Source organism: Erinaceus europaeus, chromosome 14 (genome assembly GCF_950295315.1).
Source record: "Erinaceus europaeus chromosome 14, mEriEur2.1, whole genome shotgun sequence".
NCBI lineage: Eukaryota > Metazoa > Chordata > Mammalia > Eulipotyphla > Erinaceidae > Erinaceus > Erinaceus europaeus.
The window spans coordinates 39,823,812-39,843,187 of NC_080175.1; the positions used below are offsets into that span (position 1 = coordinate 39,823,812).

General features: G+C 39.9%; 1 protein-coding gene across 1 annotated transcript in view; it reads left to right on the forward strand.

Moving 5' to 3' along the window:
• The window catches only part of PKD1L1 (polycystin 1 like 1, transient receptor potential channel interacting), a 126,943-nt gene that overhangs the window by 43,950 nt on the left and 63,617 nt on the right, over positions 1-19,376 (forward strand). The window contains exons 17-21 of the mRNA XM_060170998.1: positions 566-686; positions 7,904-8,015; positions 8,802-8,997; positions 10,532-10,588; positions 17,971-18,183. Coding sequence (XP_060026981.1) covers positions 566-686; positions 7,904-8,015; positions 8,802-8,997; positions 10,532-10,588; positions 17,971-18,183 — 699 coding nt within the window. The remainder of the gene's footprint in view (positions 1-565; positions 687-7,903; positions 8,016-8,801; positions 8,998-10,531; positions 10,589-17,970; positions 18,184-19,376) is intronic.

The window sequence follows — 19,376 nt, forward strand, 5'->3', positions numbered from 1 at the left end:
AAGTTTAATGGAGAGGGTGGGTTTAAAGAGACTTGGTGTGCTATCCTGGACGTCAGTCTTGCTCTTCAACCTGCATCAGCTTTCTGACTTCTCAGTCTGCTGCTTTATTCAAAGATCACCGATATTTCTGGGGGAGAGGGGGGAAGACCCCAGCGTGAGGCCCCATTAAGTGGCCTGCCCTCGTTCTAGGAGAGCCTGGCATAAGCATCTCTTGTCTCTTGTCTGTGTGAATCCTTCAGTGAAAAGTGAGGTGCAGCTCTGCCCGCTTCACCCCAGAGCATCCTGGATGGGCTGTGCTTCTTTGACCATCAGGCATCACGTGGCCATCCAGAAGGCGCCTGGTCCTGAGTGACATTGGAGCGCTTCTGTGGAGCCCACCGGAATGGGGGAGGTGTCACTGCGCATGCGTACCTTCTTGGGTTCCCAGAGTTATGTTCTGGCCCCTTTCCCGCCTGAGAGCAACCTTGCAGGTGCAGAGAAAGAGGCAGCCATGTCTGCATTTAGTGGGAAGCTAATTCATATTGTTCATCTGTGTTGTTTGCTGCTCTCTTTGGAACAACCGCAGGACTTCCGCTATGAGTTTAGCTACAGGATTGGAAACTCCCCCAAGCACACTTTGTACCGAGGCAGGGACACCCAGTATTATTTTGCGCTGCCAGGCGGTGAGCCCTCAAACAATTATAAAGGTAAGTCACGACCAATGTGGGGCTCTGACTTCACTTACTTAAGGTGCTAAGCTTTCCTCTGGCTTACCAAAGCTAGAAATCGTTAAAAACTGTGCATGCAGAAAAGGAAGTGATTGCTTGCTCATCTTAATAAGTTTAGTGCTTTTTAGTTTAAATTGATTAAAATTTTTGTTTTAAATTTAAAATTTAAATTTTATTGTTTTATTTTTGATTTATTTTAATTTTACTAATAGCTTAATATCGATTTACAAAATTATAAGATAACAGGGGTATAATTCTGCCCATCTTCCATATATGCTGGTCCCAAGTTGTTGATAGAGTGAACAGGTAATTCCACATCTTGTCCCCACCACCAGAGTTCTGTATCTCCATTCCCTCTACTGGAAGCTACAGTAGTTCTCCCATTGTACTAAGTTTTAAAATGTATCTATGAGGCTGTTGTCACAGGCATACACTCTCATGTCCAGTCCAAGTTTCAACCTGTGCTTTCCCTTTCATCCTTGTGTCTTTTTAATTTTTTTACTAGTGGGATTGATTAAAATATATATATACAGTTGTTGGTACACCTGTATATACAGTTCAAATGATTCCTTCAAACTCCATCCTGGATGAGATGAGGAAGGTGAATTAATCATTCTTTTTATTTTTAATTATTTTTAATTTTTTAAAAATTTCTTTATTGGGGAATTAATGTTTTACATTCACCAGTTTGTACATGCATAACATTTCCCAGTTTTCCATATAACAAAGCAACCCACACTAGGTCCTCTGCCATCCTTCTTGGATCTGTATTCTCCGCACCCACCCACCCCAGTCTTTTACTTTGGAGTAATACATCAATTCCAGTTCAGGTTCTACTTGTGTTTTCTCTTCTGATCTTGTTTTTCAACTTCTGCCTAAGAGTGAGATCATCCCATATTCATCCTTCTGTTTCTGACTTATTTCACTTAACATGAATTTTTCAAGGTCCATTCAAGATCAGCTAAAAATGGTGAAGTCACCATTTTTAATAGCTGAGTAGTTAGATGTCCATAGGTGTGGGGGCTTACTTCTGGGCTCTCAGTTCTATTCCACTGGTCAGTGTGTCTAGTACCAAGCAGTTTTGATGACAATGGCCCTATAATACAATTTGAGATCTAGGAGTGTGATGCCTCCAGTTCTGTTCTTTGTTCTCAAGATTGTTTTGGCAATTCTAGGTCTTTTCTGGTTCCAGATAAACATTTGTAGCATTTGTTCTATTCTCCTAAAAAATGTGGTTGGGATCTTGAAGGGGATAGCATTCAATTCGTATATGGCTCTGGGTAGTATATTCATTTTGATGATGTTAATTCTTCCAACCTATGAACATGGAATATCTTTCCACTTCTTTGTGTCTGTTTCAATTTCCTTGAGTAGTGACTCATAATTTTCAGTATACAAGTCTTTCACTTCTTTGGTTAGGTTTATTCCTAGATAGTTTATTGTTTTTGTTGCTATAGTAAAAGGAATTGATTTCTGGATTTCAATTTCTTCTAACTTAGTGTTTGCATAGAGGAATGCCACTGACTTTTGAATGTTAATTTTGTAGCCTGACACCTTACTGTATTGCCTGATGACTTCCAAAAGCTTCTTGCTGGATTCCTTAGATTTTTCTATGTATACTATCATTTCATCTGCAAATAGGGAGAGTTTGACAACTTCTCTTCTAATCTGTTTCCCTTTAATTCCTTGCTCCTGCCTGATTGCTATGGCAAGAACTTTCAACACTATGTTGAATAATAATGGTAATAGTGGACAGCCCTGTCTAATACCTGATCTGAGGGGAAATGCTTCCAGTTTTTCACCATTGAGTATGATGTTGGCTGTAGGTTTGTTATATGTAGACTCCATTATTTTGAGGAATTTTCCATCTATTCCCATTTTTTGTAGTGTTTTGATCATAAAGGGATGTTGTATTTTGTCAAAGGCTTTCTCTGCATCTATTGATATGACCATGTGGTTTTTGGTCTTGCTTTTATTGATGTGGTGGATCATATTGATTGATTTATGTATATTTTCTTATCTATGGTTACTTCTAACTGATTTGGAGTTTCTTCTGGGTTCCTGTCTTGATTCATTGTGGTAGCAGTTTTATTTGCTCTTGATTTAACCATTTTTTTTATTGATGTGGTTTTTATTTTTCTGTTTTGCTGTTCTTCAGTTGTTGTGTTTTGAGTACAAGCCACGCTATACTAAAGACGTTTATGACAAGTGCAGTCACCATCCTCAGAAATTACAACAATAGTAACTGAGGCAAAGATTGGTTGATGCAGTTCAACCAATACCATTTAGCCTAACAACACCTTCAGCCCAAGAAAAAATAACAACCAAACAAAAGAAAGAGACAGGAAAAAAGGGTAGAGCAAGAATAGACAATTATGCAGTTCTACTGTCCATTATAAATTCTAGGGTTAGAAATGGGAGAAAGAGAAGTGGAGAAGACCCACACACATAGAGTCCACTGCGAGTCAGATATCTCCCCCTAAATAATTCACAAGGGAGTATCAGTGAATTCAGAAAACAAAAGAAGAAGGAAGGAAGAAAAAAATAAAAACAAAATGGAAGGAAGGAAAGAAAAAAGGAAGAAAAAAGAAAAAAAGGAAGAGCAGTGAAAGGAGGTTTTGTTTTGTTTTTAATTATCTAGGAGGAGGGAAAAAGGAGAGCAGTGAGAAGAAATAGAAAGAAACAATTTCCTCTTATGGTGGTTAGGACACCCTGTTGCCTAGCAATGGAAAAAAAAACAGCAACAGTTATTTTTGGTCAACCTGAAGAAGGTGGATGGAAAAGGGATACATGTATATAATAATAGTAATAATAAAATAAAACATAGTAGAAAACCCCTAACAGTCAGTCTGCAGCCTGGACTGCTAGATTGGCTTTAGGCAGCCTGAGCAAAGACAGCCAATTGTGAGAAGAATAAAAAAAAAACCAAAAAACAAAAAACCATCCAGGTAGTCTTTCCCAGGCAGGGATGAGGCTCTGATTGGTCAGGTATTTTGTCACTCAAATAGAGCTCCAGCCACTTAAAAAAAGAGAGAAGTTAAAGGAAGAGGGTTGAAATGACACCCCTGGTGAGTAGGGAATCTTGGTAAAGAAAATAGCTCAGTGGGGAGTCTGCTAGGAGTGCCTGAGCTGCTCCTGTGGGCTGGTATTGGGGAGTGTGGGGTGAGCTCAGAAATAATCGAAGGATTTTCCTTTGTTCCCCTGACCTCCCTTTGTCAGTCCAAGAGAGTTATGGGACTGTATTTTGGTATCACTCTGACCAGCCTGTGTTCACCCTCCTACAGAGAGCCCAGTATCCTACCAGATCCAGTGGATTCCTGGTTGCAAGCTGATCCCTCTTGGAGTTCACAGCAGCTGTGGCTCCAAAGTCGCTGTCTTGCCTCTGCCCCCAATTTACGTATATTAAACCAACCTTGCATGCCTGGGATAAACCCCACTTGGTCATGATGAACAATCTTTTAAATATACTGCTGTATCTGGTTGGCTAGAATTTTGTTCAATATTTTAGCATCTTCCTTCATCAGAGATACTGGTATGTAGTTTTCTTTTTTGGTTGTGTTCTTGTCTGCTTTGGTATCAAAGTGATGTTGGCTTCGTAGAACCTGGAAGGGAGTATTCAAGTGTCTTCAATCTTCTGGAAGACTTTTAAAAGTAGAGGTATTAGTTCTTCTTTTGAAGGTTTCATAGAATTCATTTGTAAAACCATCTGGTCTAGGACTTTTATTTTTGGGAAGGTTTTTGATAACTATTTCAATTTCACTAGCTGTGATGGGCCTGTTCATATTATCTAGTTCCTCTTTACTTAATTTTGGAAGTTCATAGGTATCTAGGAAATTGTCCATTTCTTCCAGGTTCTCTAGCTTGGTGGCATATAGTTGTTCATAGAAGCCTCGCATGATATGTTGAATCTCTGCAGTGTCTGTTGTGATATCTCCTTTTTCATTTACCATCTGATTTATTTGGGTCGTCTCCCTTTTTTTGTGTGTGAGTCTGGCTAAAGGTTTGTCGATTTTGTTTACACTTTTGAAGAACCAACATTCACTTTCGTAGATCTTTTGTATGGTTTTCTTATTTTCAATGTTATTGATTTCTGCCTTAACTTTAGTGATTTCTGTCCTTCTAGTTGCTTTAAAGTTCCTTTGTTCTTCATCTTCTAGGTCTTTAAGATGTGTGCAATCAGGCTGTTTATTTGTGCTTTTTCTTGTTTCCTAATGTGTGCTTGTATGGCTATGAACTTCCCTCTCAGTACTGCCTTAGCTGTGTCCCAAATATTTTGGTGGCTTGTGTCTTCATTTTCATTGAACTCTTGAAACATTTTGATTTCTTCCTTGATTTCCTCTTTGAAGTGTACTATTGAGCTTCCACATTTTGGGACTGTTACTAATCTATTGTTGATTGTGAAGTGTTTAGTTTAATTCCACTGTGGTTTGAGAAGATGCTTGGGATGATTTCAATGCTCTTGAATTCACTGATACTATCTTTGTGGCCTAACATATGGTCTGTCCTTGAGAATGACCCATTTGGACTTGAATATATTGCTGTAGCTCTTTCAGTAGATGTTTGATGTATTTATATGGCTTCCCATTGGGTGCATAAATGTTAATAATTGTGAAGTCCTCTTGATTGACTGATCCTCTGAGCATTAAGTAATGTCCATCACTATCTTTTTTAATTTTATTTATTTTAAAGTCTATCGTGTCAGATATGAGAATAGCTGTTCCTGCCCCTTTTTGTGGGTCATTGGCTTGTATGATAGTTTTCCATCCTTTCACTTTGAGTCTGTATTTGTCTTGTTGAGTTTGGTCGGTTTCCTGAAGACAGCATATTGTTGGATTGTGTTTTCTGATCCATCTTCCTACTCTGTGTCTTTTAATAGGTGAATTTAGGCCATTGACATTTATTGATATCAAAGACTGAAGATATTTTAACGCCATTCTTATAGAGTTTTAGAGTGTTTTGATATATGTCCTATTTATGGTGTTCTGACTGTTTATAGGAGAACTTTCAGAACTTCTTTCAGGGCAGGCTTGGAGATAGTTGATTCCTTCAACTGTTGCTTGTCTGAGAAGGTTTTGATACCTCCATCTAGTCTGAATGACAGTCTAGCAGGATATAGTATTCTTGGCTGAAAGCCTTTCTCATTGAGCACTCGATAGATATCTTGCCATTCTCTTCTGGTCTGTAGTGTTTGTGTGGAGAAGTCTGCTGCTAATCTTATGGGTTTTCCTCTGTAGGTGACTCTTTTGTTTTTCTCTTGCAGCTTTTAGGATCCTTTCTTTATCCTTATTCCTGTCAATTCTAAATATGATGTGTCCTGGTGTCTTTAAGTCTGTGTTAATTCTTTTTGGGAGCCTTTGGGATTCTTGAGCCTTTATGTCTTTGATGTTGTCTAGACTAGAGAAGTTCTCAGCTATTATGTCCTGAAGAATGCTTTCTTCCTCTCCCTCTCTTTCTTCCTCTGGTAAGCCAATAATGCCTATATTATTTCTTTTGAAGTCATCCCATAGGTTTCTGTTGTTGTTTTCAGTATCTCTTATTCTTTTTGTGAGATCTCTTACTTCTTTTTTATTTGTCTCTAAATCGTCCTTGATCTTGCTAATTCTGTCGTCAGCCTCATTGATCCCATTCTCTCTCCCCTCTAGTGTTTTCTGGAGTTCAACTATTTTGTTACCCTGTTCTGATACTGTTTTAGCTTGTTCAGCTAGTTGTGTTCTTAGCTCAGCTTTCAGCTTTTTAATAACCTTGAAATAATTAGTGTTTTCTTCCAGAGTCTCATTTTTCTGCATTTCTGATGACAGTTCTTTCAAACCAATCACTAACTCCTGTGATTATTTTTTTAACTAGTGTTTGGATGTTGACCTCATTTTTTTGTGCTTCAATCTTTGTGGGGCTTTTAGCTGGACTCTTGTCCTGGTTCATTTTTCTAATTTTTCTTCTTGTTGGTTTAACCATTCTATGTAGTATGCTGTGAGGTCTCTCTCTCAGTACTTTTTCTGTATTGACTTGTGTCTAAGGAAGGTAATTAAAGGGTTCACAGTTGTGGAAATTGACAGTTGTTTCAATAGTATTTTAATTCCTGAGTTGGAGCACAATGGCTTAAAAGCCTCTTTTGTCCTTTTTCTTCCTTGTAGGCTATGGGAGCCTGAGGGCTTTTAAACTATAAATAGGCTTCTTAGCTTAATCCCTCACTCTAGTGATTTGGAGGGTTCCTGAAGTCAGTCATTCTAGTCCTACCTTGTTGTGGTCCCAGATGATATCCTTTGGTATTCCTAGTTGACCTGGGTGAGGAGAGAAACACAGCTGCTGTTGCTCTGCAGCTCTACCTCCCCCCTTATTGAATTCATCATTCTTAAGAGCTGAATTGTGTTCCACTACTGTATATAGACCAGAACTTTCTCAGAAACTCATCTTTTGTTGAACACCTTGGTTGCTTCCAGGTTTTGACTGTTAGAAATTGTGCTGCTATGAACATAGGTGTACACAGATCTTTTTGGATGGATGTGTTTGGTTCCTTAGGATATATCCCCAGGACAGGAATTTCAGGGTCATAGGTTAATTCCTTTTCTAGCCTTGTGAGAGTTTTTCAGACTAATCTCTGCTGGGTTGGACCAATTTACATTCTCACCAGCAGTGCAGGAGGGTTCCTTTATCCCCACAACCTCTCCTGCATTTGTTGTTGCTGTTGTTTCTGATGTATGACATTCTCACAGGAGTGAAGTGGTATCTCATTATTTTCTTTATTTAAGTTCTGCTTATGAGAGAAATCATCCAGTGTTCATCCTTCTCCTTCTGGCTTATCTTATTTAACACGACTCCTTCAAGTTCCCTCCAAGATGAAGGAGATGAGTCCAATATTTCTTATAGCTGTGTTGCTCAGGGCTCTGTTCAGAAATGTTTATTCTCTTAAGAAGGACTGAAGTACTTCAAGGTCATTTCCAGCACTCTGCTTTGTTTCAACTCCCCTTGTAGCTCCCATCACCTAGGTCAATAGATTATCCCAGCAAGGCTTCTGTTTATTGATGAATTTCTAGATACAGTAGAGATACGTGGCAGAAAGTCAGCTTTCAATGTCACCTGCTCCTTCCCTTGCCAGGACTGGGCTGAGCACTCCTCACCCACCCAGTTGCCATCTCTAGATAGAGAAGCATCTCTGTGTCCCTCATGAGGCTGACCATTCTCGGTGTGTCTCCATACAGTGCTGGTGTCCACCGAGGTCACAGATGGACAAGGCTCCCAGGTGCAGCCATGTACTGTAGAGGTCACTGTGCTGCCTCGTTTCCATGGCAACCACTGCCCCAGTGAAGACCTGTGAGTAACCCCAGGCCTTTGTCTGTTTCTGTCAGACATGCTTTTCTTCATTTGTTCCTGTGTCCTTTGGTTTGACATCTTGTGCCCATTTCATTTCTGAGAAAGGGCTTTATTAATTTTCACACTGTACCTCATGGTGTCTTTTTAGATTTTCCTCTGCACTGAACTCTGTTTGGTGCCCCTGTCATTATGCCCTGAAATCACCCAGGAAACATTTATTTATCATCACCAGGGTTATCACTGGGGCTCAGTACCAGCACTATGAATCCACTACTACCAGCAGTCATTTTTTCTTTATTTTTACTTATTTTTCTCTATTTAATTTGACAGGACAGAGAAAATTAAAAGTGGAAGAAGGATAGAGGAAAGAGGGGCAGGGGTAGACAAATAATGGTTATGCAAAGAGGCTGTCATTCCTGAGGCTCCATAGTCCCAGGTTCAATCCCCCATAACATAAGCCAGAGCTGAGCAATGCTTTGGTAAAAAAAAGTAAAGAAAGAGAAAGAAATAAAGAAGAAAGAAAGGAAGGAAGGAAGGAAGAAAGAAAGAAAAGGATAGAAAAGAGAGACACTTGTAGCACTTCACCATTAATAAAGTGTCCCTGCAGGGTGGGGAGCAGGGTTCAAACCTAGGTCCCGGCACATGGACATGAGAATGTGTGAGCTCACCTGCTTGTCCTCCCTCTTCAGAACATCTTTATAGCAAATGTCTTATCATTCTTGGCAGGCAAGTTGAAAAGTCTTGTGGCACGTTGGAACGATCGTAATCACCTGTCTATCTCCTCAGCTATAATTCAAGCCTGGAAAACCTCTCTACCCTCCAGCTGATGGGGAGTTCCCTGGAAATCAGAAACTATGTCACCATGCTCACCAAGGTCCTGAGTCGCTGGGTGAAGGAGGACGGAAGTTCATTGTGTGTCCAGTGGCCACAGATGCAGGATGCATTCATTTCTTCAGTGTGCAGACTGACTCTCACAAACCAGGTATGGCCAGAGCAGAGTCAGCTCAGTGTCTGTAGACTTCTGATTGGTTGGTATACTAGCAAGTGGTTATATTGAGTTGTCGGAACAAGTCATGACTTATTTTTGCATAGAAAAATACATTATGACTTTTCCAAAAGCCCAATATTTATGACTAGTGGGCCAGCCAGCATGGCCCTGGTGTCTGCCTGTGACCCTGTTGCCTGTTCGTGTGTTTCATATATGATGCCACTGGTTTATAAAAGACATCATGATGCAAGCCGGTCACCATTTCCCATCATCCAGCTCACATTTCTGTAAGTAAAATCATATAAATACAATCCTGACTTTGTTTGGCTAACAAGGATGTGTCAGAACTAAGTTTATGATTTTGTGAAGCTATTAAAGAAATGGCCAAATAGTTACGTTACTCTCCTAGCTCAGAGTGTTTTGCAACCCCTGACCTATAAGTTGTAACCTGAGGACATACAGCTCTGTGAGTCAACCTTACCACAACAAAAGTTGATGAGTTGAGAAAAAATAATAATAAAAGAAAGAAGACAACCAATGTGCTTTCCATTGTGGCTCCACTGCTTGACACCTTTCCCAAAACACACAAATAATTTCACTAGAGAGTGTTTGTGTCTTAAAACCCAGCTTACATTTTGTAATTATGATACCTTCACTTTAACTGATTTTTCCCTCATCAATCTCTCTTGCACTTTCTCTGTTTGTTTGCTTTTATTTTCTTTTATGCAACTGTTGGGTCTTTACCATGTTGGATCAATGTGTTATTTTGTTTTGTTTTTTTCCCTGAGACAGAGTGAGATAAGGAGAGAGAGAGAAAGAAAGAGTAAGATAGAAGAAAAAAAATACCACAATGAGGAAAGAAAGAAAGACAACATAGCATGGAACCTCTCCTCAGTGTGTGTGTGTGAGGGTAAAAGGTAAACTTGACCTGGTTTGTGCAAATGGCAGACCAAATGCCTTCCCAAGTGAGCTATTTTTAAAAAATATTTATTTATTTTCCTTTTATTGACCTTTTTTGTTGTTGTAGTTATTATTGTTATTATTGATGTCATCGTTGTTGGATAGGACAGAGAGAAATGGAGAGAGGAGGGGAAGACAGAGGGGGGAGAGAAAGATAGAGACCAGCAGACCTGCTTCAGCGCCTGTGAAGTGACTCCCTTTCAGGTGGGGAGCCTGGGCTCGAACCGGGATCTTTACACCTGTCCTTGCAGTTGGCTCCAGGTGCGCTTAACCCTCTGCGCTACCGCCCGACTCCTGTGAACTATTTTGTAGGCCCATTCTGACATATTTTCAAACTTTCCATTTCCCTCACCCCGTCCTGATGGTGAGGGAGACTGATCTGTGGGCCTTGACCAAGAGGGGAGATATAGCCTAGCAGGAAAATTTGGGTACAAGTTCTCTAAAGAATGTCATCACCTGCTTTGTCTCTCAGGTGGAAAAGATGGCCTTTGGATTATCAGATTGAATCATGCATGTTTCTACTCAAAAAGTTAACTTTATTTTTTTCTTTTTGTTTCCTTCTAATCAGGAAGATATGATTGACACTGTTCTCACATTGAACAATCTCATCCGCTTCATGAATAAGGTGACTGCTGTTACTTCCCAAGTCTGTTTTCCTGCTTTTTTTTTTTTTTGACATAGTTATGAGAACTTGGTGTCAATTCTAGAAGAAGTAAACTATGATGAACTATATTCTGGCTGGTACAGTAGAAGTATGATTTCCCTTAAGAATTAATCTGGTGGCCTGGTTTCTTTGTAGTGCATAGAAATCTTTTACCTTTTCCTAAGAATTTAACTGAATGCCTTTGCCCATCATACATCTCTGGTGGGAAACTTCTTACCTAATATAAAAATGTGAAAACCCAAAGCAGAAATGAATGAAAATAAGCAGCAAATACTTTTGGAGAGAGGATTGCCTTTATTATTAACTCATGGGGGTTGGACGTTCTTGCCCTTACTCTTTTGCTCAAGTCTCTAGCCTCTTTTTACATCTCTGTCAGCTGATGGCCCCTGTGCTCTGCCCATACAGAGATGAGAAGAGGATCCAGAGAGTCCCTGTCCCCCAGTCTGCTTGTCTAACCACAGCCGCATCTGACATCCAGCCCTCCCTCCCTCTGTCCATGGCAGGAATGTCTCACTTCCACACAAGCCTTGCCCATCCACTCTCTCAAGTTTAGAAAAAAAAAATGGGGAGTCATCAAAAACCAACCATCAATTTGCAATAAAAATTGCCAGGAGAGTGAGTTTCTGTGAGAATAACTAGATGAATTACAATTTGGAACATGGACCCCATGATATGCCATAGGCCAATCCAGAATATGGAAAAAAGGAACGGGTCACTGTTTTGAACAATCGTGCATTGGAGGGGAGATGGAATACAGGGGGGTGGTGGCTTCTTATTGGCTGGGCTGTAGCACTTCTCATTGGTGTAACTGTTGCTAGGTGGGCTAGATCTTTGGAACAGTAGATAACCTCTTGTTTGGAAATATGATATTGTATAATAGCATATGTTGTACTTCCTCTTGGGGTGTGAAAATAAAGACACCTAGGGATGGGATATGGAGTTCTGGTGGTGGGAACTGTGTGGAATTTTACTCCTCTTATCCTATGATCTTGTCAATGTTTCCATTCCATAAATAAAAATTTAAAAAATAGACACCCAATGTCTATTTTTTAATGTCACATTTTCAATGTGCTAATAGTGGGGAGTGATAAAGCATGTGAAATCTCTCCCACAGACATTAGGAATCAATTTTAGTTGAGGCTTCCTTATTTAACTTTAACATCATTTTTCCTCACTCACCACTTGTAATGAAGTCTCTCAGTTCTTCCTCAGGAGCATTCTCACCATCTCCCTGCTCTTTTTTGCCTCTACTATTCCTCCTCTGAATTAATCCTATGCCATTTCATGTACAGACTAATAAATTCTGATGTTCTTGCCTCCTCTGTTTAAAAATTAGCATGACTTATCATTGCATGTGGAATTAAATCCAAAACCTTACCATAGCCTGCAGGGTTTGCTCCTTCCTTCTTGCTTGTTTTATTTTATTTTATTTTATTTTATTTTATTTTATTTTATTTTATTTTATTTTATTTTATTGTTTTCCTTCTTCCCTTTTTCACACCCCTCAGGTTTATTGGCCCATGGCTATAGGAGTTTACATTTAATCCAGTACATATGTTACTTCTCAGGAAAATCCTTTCCCCTTAATCTAAAGTCACCTCTATCCCTATCACCTGAGTCACAACCTTTATACTCCCACAAGCAGCCAGTGTCTGACATATTTTTCTGGTGCCTCACTCACTGCTATCATTAGAACATAAATTCCACGATAAGAGGATCTTCCTGTTCACCACAAAACCACCAGTTTGATGCTGGAATCACTTATAAGATAAATGAAAAGGAAGGAGAAGAAAGGAGAGGATGTGGAAGAATAGGAAAACGTAGATCACCGTTATTTTCTCCAATATCTTTGCCTGAGTTGCACCCCTCAGCGCCAGCCATCTTGAATTGCCCTCACAGCTATAAGCACCAACCTGCACAAGAAGGCTGGCATTTCCCATTCTGTGCCAGAACTCATTTGTTTTAAAACTTTGACATCTTCCAATTCCTTTGAGGATAAAACCCAGTTCTTCTGCCTCTCACAAGACTTTGTCTGATTTCACTTTACTCTGCCTTTTGTGTATCACCCCATCTAGTCACCTTCCTCCTCCAGCCCCTGAACATCCCTCACATCCCTTGAGACAGTGTGCTTTCCTGTAACTACAGTGGTCCTCTTCCTCTTTCCCTGGGAAAGCAGTATTTTCTCTACCAGGCTAGATTCAAATGTTGCCTTCCCCATGAATTCTTCAGAGTCACAAAGGCAGAGTTTATTGCATCCTGGACAAATTTGTCCTAGCACACAGACACCTGTAATCTGTAACTGTTTCATGCACATCAGCCTTACAGCTTTAGACTGTCACCTTCCTGGGGTCATAGACTGTTTAGCTAAGGCCACACCACTGCTGTGACACAGAACCCTCAAAAACCTGTTCCTCATTCACCTACCTTCTATGGCAAGTGTACAGTGGGTGGTCTCCTGGGGATTTGTGTCTCTTTCCTTTCCTCTCATGCTTCCAACACTCTAACTTCCAGAATTGAGGAGCACAAAGAACTGCACTTCTTTCTACCTTTACTTCTTTCTACCTTTTTCTACCCTCAAAGCCTGTTCCTCATTCACCTACCTTCTATGGCAAGTGTACAGTGGGTGGTCTCCCTGGGGATTTGTGTCTTTCCTTTCCACTCATGCTTCCAATACTCTAACTTCCAGAATTGAGGAGCACAAAGAACTGCACTTCTTTCTACCTTTATTACACTTGTAGTGGTAGAACAGGCCTCAAAGCCATCCCATGGACTCCAGGGACTTGGGAAATGGAATTACCTCCCAGCTATGAGCCCCCATGTGATTAGGAGGACAAGCCTGGTGGGAGCTCAACATCTCTGCTCCCCAGTGAGGTCAGCATAGCTATTAGCTCAGCAATGGAAAATACTGAGCATAACAGTCATCTCCAGAGTCACCATGTCTGAGATCTTCAGCTTAATTATGGCCAGCTTAAAAACCACACTGAGGTTTCTTTGAGACAGAGCATTCTTCAAAGTGCCTATTTTCATCTCGATCTAAAATTATTCTTTCACTTTCAATCTGTTTGGATAATGTCACCTGACATTTTGAATTGCACTTTTAAAGTGTTTCTGGACAGATTTAATTTTATAGTTGATGAAAAGGGTTTGATTTTTAATAGTTGTTCTAGGCCACAGTTTGGCTATACCAACATAAACATCAGAAAATCAAACTCTAATTTCATGTTGGCAGATGTACATGTACCCAATTGTTGGTAGGAAGTATTAAGATTTAGTCTTATTTTCAGAAGAAGATAGATCAAATTAAATGGGTGTTTGTAAACACTCTCACTCCCAACCGAGGACCATAACCCCTCTCCAAGTCCACTTCTTCTGAATTTTAAAAAAAATTTTTTTTTTATTTTAAAGAGTTTTTTGTGGGAATCAGGCGGTAGTGCAGCGGGTTAAGCACATGTGGTGTGAAGTGCAAGCGCCAGTGTAAGGATCCCAGTCCGAGCCCCCAGCTCCCCACCTGCAGGGGAGTTGCTTTACAGGCAGTGAAGCAGGTCTGCAGGTGTCTATCTTTCTCTCCCCTTCTCTATCTTCCCCTCCTCTCTCTATTTCTCTCTGTCCTATCCAACAATGACATGAATAACAACAATAATAATAACTACAACAGTAAAACAAGGGCAAAAAAGGGAATAAATAAATAAAAATTTTTAAAAAGAGTTCTTTGTTTTATTTTTTAATATTTACTTAGTTATTTTTTATTTATTAGAAACAGAAACTGAGAAAGGAGAGGGAGATAGATAAAAGAAGCTTTCCCCCTGCAGGTGGGGACCATGGACTTGAACCCTGGTTCTTGCACACTATAATGTTTGTGCTTATCAGGTGTGCTGTCACCTGCCCCCTCCTCCCCCGCTTTTTTCAAAGACAAGTAGGGTATAGGCATTACTAATTTTGTTAGGTGTAAGGATGGCACTGTGGACATGTTTCTAGAAAGAGTTATTATCTGTTAGTAATACATACTAAAGTGTATAGGATATAAACAGTACTTCAGTCTTGATTTTAAATATTTATGAGGGATTTAATATTGACTTACAAAATTACAAGATATCCGTAAACTACTGCAAAATATATACCTGAAAGCAGAAGTACACTAGAGTTTGCAGTGAGTACCCACCTAACACTTCCTCTCCACTATTCCAAGCTTTGGGTCCATGATTGCTCAACAACTTGTTTGGCTTCGTATGTTAACTCTCTTTTCAGTCACCAGGTTCCAGATGTCATCAGGATGCCGGCCAGGCTTCCCTAGACTGAAGACCCCACCAATGTGTCCTGGAGCTCTGCTTCCCCAGAGACACACCCTACTAGGGAAAGAGAGAGGCAGACTGGGAGTATGGACCGACCAGTCAATGCCCATGTTCAGCGGGGAAGCAATTACAGAAGCCAGACCTTCTACCTTCTGCAACCCACAATGACCCTGGGTCCATGCTCCCAGAGGGATAGAGAATGGGAAAGCTATCAGGGGAGGGGGTGAGAAATGGAGATTGGGTGGTGGGAATTGTGTGGAATTATACCCCTCCTACCCTATGGTTTTGTTAATTAATCCTTTCTTAAATAAAAAATAAAAATAAATAAAAAAAAGAAAACAAAATTACAAGATAATGGGAATATTTCCATACCTTTCCCACTACCAGAATTCTGTATCCCCATTTCCTCCATTGGAAACTGTAGTGGTTCTCCCAAGATCATAGATACTATTTCTGTATATATATTTGCCCATTTATTCTTTTTGTTTGTTTTTCTAGAGCACTGAGCATCTCTGGTTTATGTTGGTATAGGGGGCTGAACCCAGGACTTCAGAGCCTCAGACATAACAATCTCTTTGCATAGCCATTATGCTATCTGTCCCTGCTTTACTCATTTATTCTTTTTTATTTTTATTTATAAAATGGAAACCCTGACAAAAAAACCATAGGATAAGAGGGGTACAACTCCACACAGTTCCCACCACCAGAACTCTGTATCCCGTCCCCTCCCCTTATAGCTTTCCTATTCTTTAACCCTCTGGGAGTATGGACCCAGGGTCTTTATGGGGTGCAGAAGGTAGAAGGTCTGGCTTCTGTAATTACTTCCCCACTGAACATGGGTGTTGACAGGTCAATCCATACTCCCAGCCTGTCTCTCTTTTTCCCTAGTGGGCTGGGGCTCTGGGGAAACAGAGATCCAGGACATATTGGTGGGGCCGTCTGCCCAGGGAAGTCCAGTTGGCATCATGTCAGCACTTGGAACCTGGTGGCTGGAGAAAGGGTTAACATAAAGCCAACCAGATTGTTGACTAATCATGAACCTAAAGACTGGGATATTGCAGATGAATATTTGGGGGTCTCTGTTCTGTAGACAGTAGGCCTATTTTAGTTCCAAAGGACCCATGACTATACTAGTTTTTGTTTTTGTTTTTGAGCCTGACATCTGATATGCAGGTGGATCCAAGTTATTATTTGGGGGGATGATGTCATGGCTGAGAAAAGGACCAGAAAGCTGGATCAGGGAAGAGAGTAGCTCCCAACTATGGGAAAGGTGTATAAATATTGTTGACTGTAAACCCCATCGATTTGCTCATTTATTCTATGGCCCTACCTTCTCTTCCTTTCTAAGTTACAACTACTGCTTCTGAGTGTCCTCCCCCACATCCTTGGATCCTGATGGAATTGGGCTTCAGAGCCCTTTGGTCATCTTCCCCTAAGATTTCTCCCCCTCTGGGAGTATGGACCAAAGATCTCTTTGGGGTACAGATGGTGGAAGGTCTGACTTCTATAATTGTTTCTCTGCTGAACATGGACATTGGCAGGTTGATCCATACCCCCAACCTGTTTCTATCTTTCCATAGTAGGGTAGGACTCTGGAGAGGTAAGGTTCCAGGACACACTGGTGAGTTCATCATTCCAGGATAGTAAGGATGGAATCATAGTAGCATCTACAATTTGGTGACTGTAGATAAGGAGTTTCTGGAGAAATCCTGGTTGTATTTTGTTGAATTTTCAGGGTTTTTTTTTTTTTTTTTGTAGTTTCTCAGGAGCATGATCTACAATGACTCCTACTCCATAGCCATGCCTTTAGAAGTCTACTCTTAAATATTTTCAAGAGTTCAATAAAAGAAAGACAATTGCCCATGAATGATAATAAATGTAGTTGGGTGATGGGTGTATTATACTACCAGACTAGACTAGTCTCTTTTTTCATGTATCTTTGAAAATAGTTCATCTTAAGGGTTTCAGAATGATCAAGAGAAAAAGTGAGATTTTTTTCTCTCTAGTAAAGACAAGATAAAAGGACTTCAACAAAAGTTCTTTGTATGGATCAGGGAAAAAACCTTGATTATTTGAAAGTAATAAGAGGGTCTTTATGACTGAGAACAGAAGGTCCTTTGGCAGAGTAGAAGGAGCAAGCTGAAGGAGGGGTTCATTTTGAAAATTTTTGCAAAATGGTGGCTGGGATTCAAAGCAAATAGTATCTTAGCATAAAAGCAAAGAAACTACTTCTTTATTTAGAGTCATCTTATGGTTCGAAAACCTGAACAAATTGTTACTTGTATAGGTACCATTTACTTTTTTGCCAAGGGCTATTTGGATATTTATAACATCATTCAAAATTGGGCCATACAACATTATCAACTTTAAAAATGAGCACTTAATGTTGCTATGAAAACAGTTCCTAGATTTACTGAATTTCAGCTCCTGCCTGCTATTGCCCTGGCAGGGCCAGGCCAAGGGATTTCTTAGGCTGGACATTCCCTACCCTGGAGCTGGCGACTGAAGCCATACTTACATCTTTTCCTCTTGAGGCCAAGAGCAGTGTTTTAATTACCAGACAGAATGAAAATGGAAAGAGTATGTATCATTTCATTTATGTCTTTTTTAAAAATTATAATTAAAAAATAAAATAAAAATGTAAATTTTATGATTAGTAATTTAATAGTGGCTTACAAAATTATAAAATGTTAGGGATATATGTTTACACTCATGTGTGTTTGTGCTTGTAAGTTACCACATTCACTACCAAAGTCCTGTGCCCACCTCCCATTGATAACCACCATATTTCTCACAGTCTTACACACAGTTTGGTTAGTGTGTGTGTGTGTGTGTGTGTGTGTGTGTGTGTGTGTGTGTGTGTGTGTGTGTGTGTGTGTATTTGCTACTTAGTTTGATTTTGCTATCTACAATCCACATATAAGCAAAACTATCCATTGTTACTATTCACCTCTCCATCCATTTTGTCTTGATGATACAAGCTCATCTTTTATTGCAAAGTGGTATTACATTGAATATCTATCCAATAACTTTGTGTCTTTTCTTTTCATGTAGTTAAGCTTTATGAGTGGAGTTCTCATTCTCAAATATGCACAGACCCTCCTCACACAAAGCCAGTCCTTGGGGAAGTTTATGATGGACAAAAGTTTTGCAAGTGAACTCATCTTTCTTGTATCTGGAGTCTTAGAAGTCTCTGACAAAGAGAAATCAAGAAATGTGAACTACCTAAGGGGTGAAGGAACCAAGATCATCTCAGATTTACTATTAGTAAGTCATGCTTTTTCTCCATGGATGGCAGTATAACCCTGGCCCTTGAATATTAACCTGTATTTGTTATTGCTTCTCAAAATCATAAATATGATCAGTTGTTGAAGGATTGTATTTATTATTCTGCAAGGCAATTTGGTAGTTAGAAGTTTTCACATTCAATTTTAAGTATTTCATGGTCAATGTTAGAGTGTTTTTCCATAAAACTTTGCTTTTCTGTTCCATCCTTTTGTATTTTGGCTGATTTTTCAATTGGGATACTTGAGACTATATTTGACTCAGAAACATAATTTCTCACAGGACACTTCCTGTTTTTTTTTTTAAGAATGAATGAAGGAGTGTAAATGATTTCTAGTACACATTAGAAAGCAGCCTTGGGCTGGGAGTATGGATTGACCTGCCAACACCCATATTCAGCGAGGAAACAATTACAGAAGCCAGAACTTCCACCTTGTGCTCCCCATAATGACCCTGCATCCATACTCCCAGAGGGATAAAGAATAGGAAAGCTATCAGGGGAGGGGAGGGGATATGGAGTTCTGCTGGTGGGAACTGTGTGGAGTTGTACCCCTCTTATCCTGTGTTTTTTTTCAGGGTTTCCTTTATAAGGAAAGAAAGAAAAGAAAGAAAGAAAGAAAGAAAGAAAGAAAGAAAGAAAGAAAGAAAGAAAGAAAGAAAGCAAGCAAGCAAGCAAGCAGCCTTGGGTCAGGTAGAGAGTGCAGCAGATGTGCCTGAAATGGGTCCCAGATCCCACTGACAATCAGATATGGTGCTTCTCTACTCAAAATAAATAAATAATAAAAATCAGCCCCATTAACATGTAAAAAATTAACATAAAAATAGTTTGCTTCAAAGGCTAGGGAGATGACTCAGAAATAAATTGCATTTTTTACCTGTTTGAAGCCCTGGGTTTGATTCAAGCACTACATGAAAACAAGCACAAAAATGAAGAGAATGCTGGGGCCAGGCAATGGTATACCCAGTTGAGCATATCTGTTAGCATGTACAAGGACTCAGGCTCAAACCCCTGGTCCCCTCCTGCAAGGGGTGGGGGGGGAGATGAGTGGTAAAGCAGGTCTGCAGGTGTCTCTCTGTCTCTCTCTCCATCTCCCCCTTCCTTCTTGATTTCTCTGTCTCTAGCCAATAAATAAATAAGTACGTATAAAAAAAAAAACAAATAGAATAGCATAAAT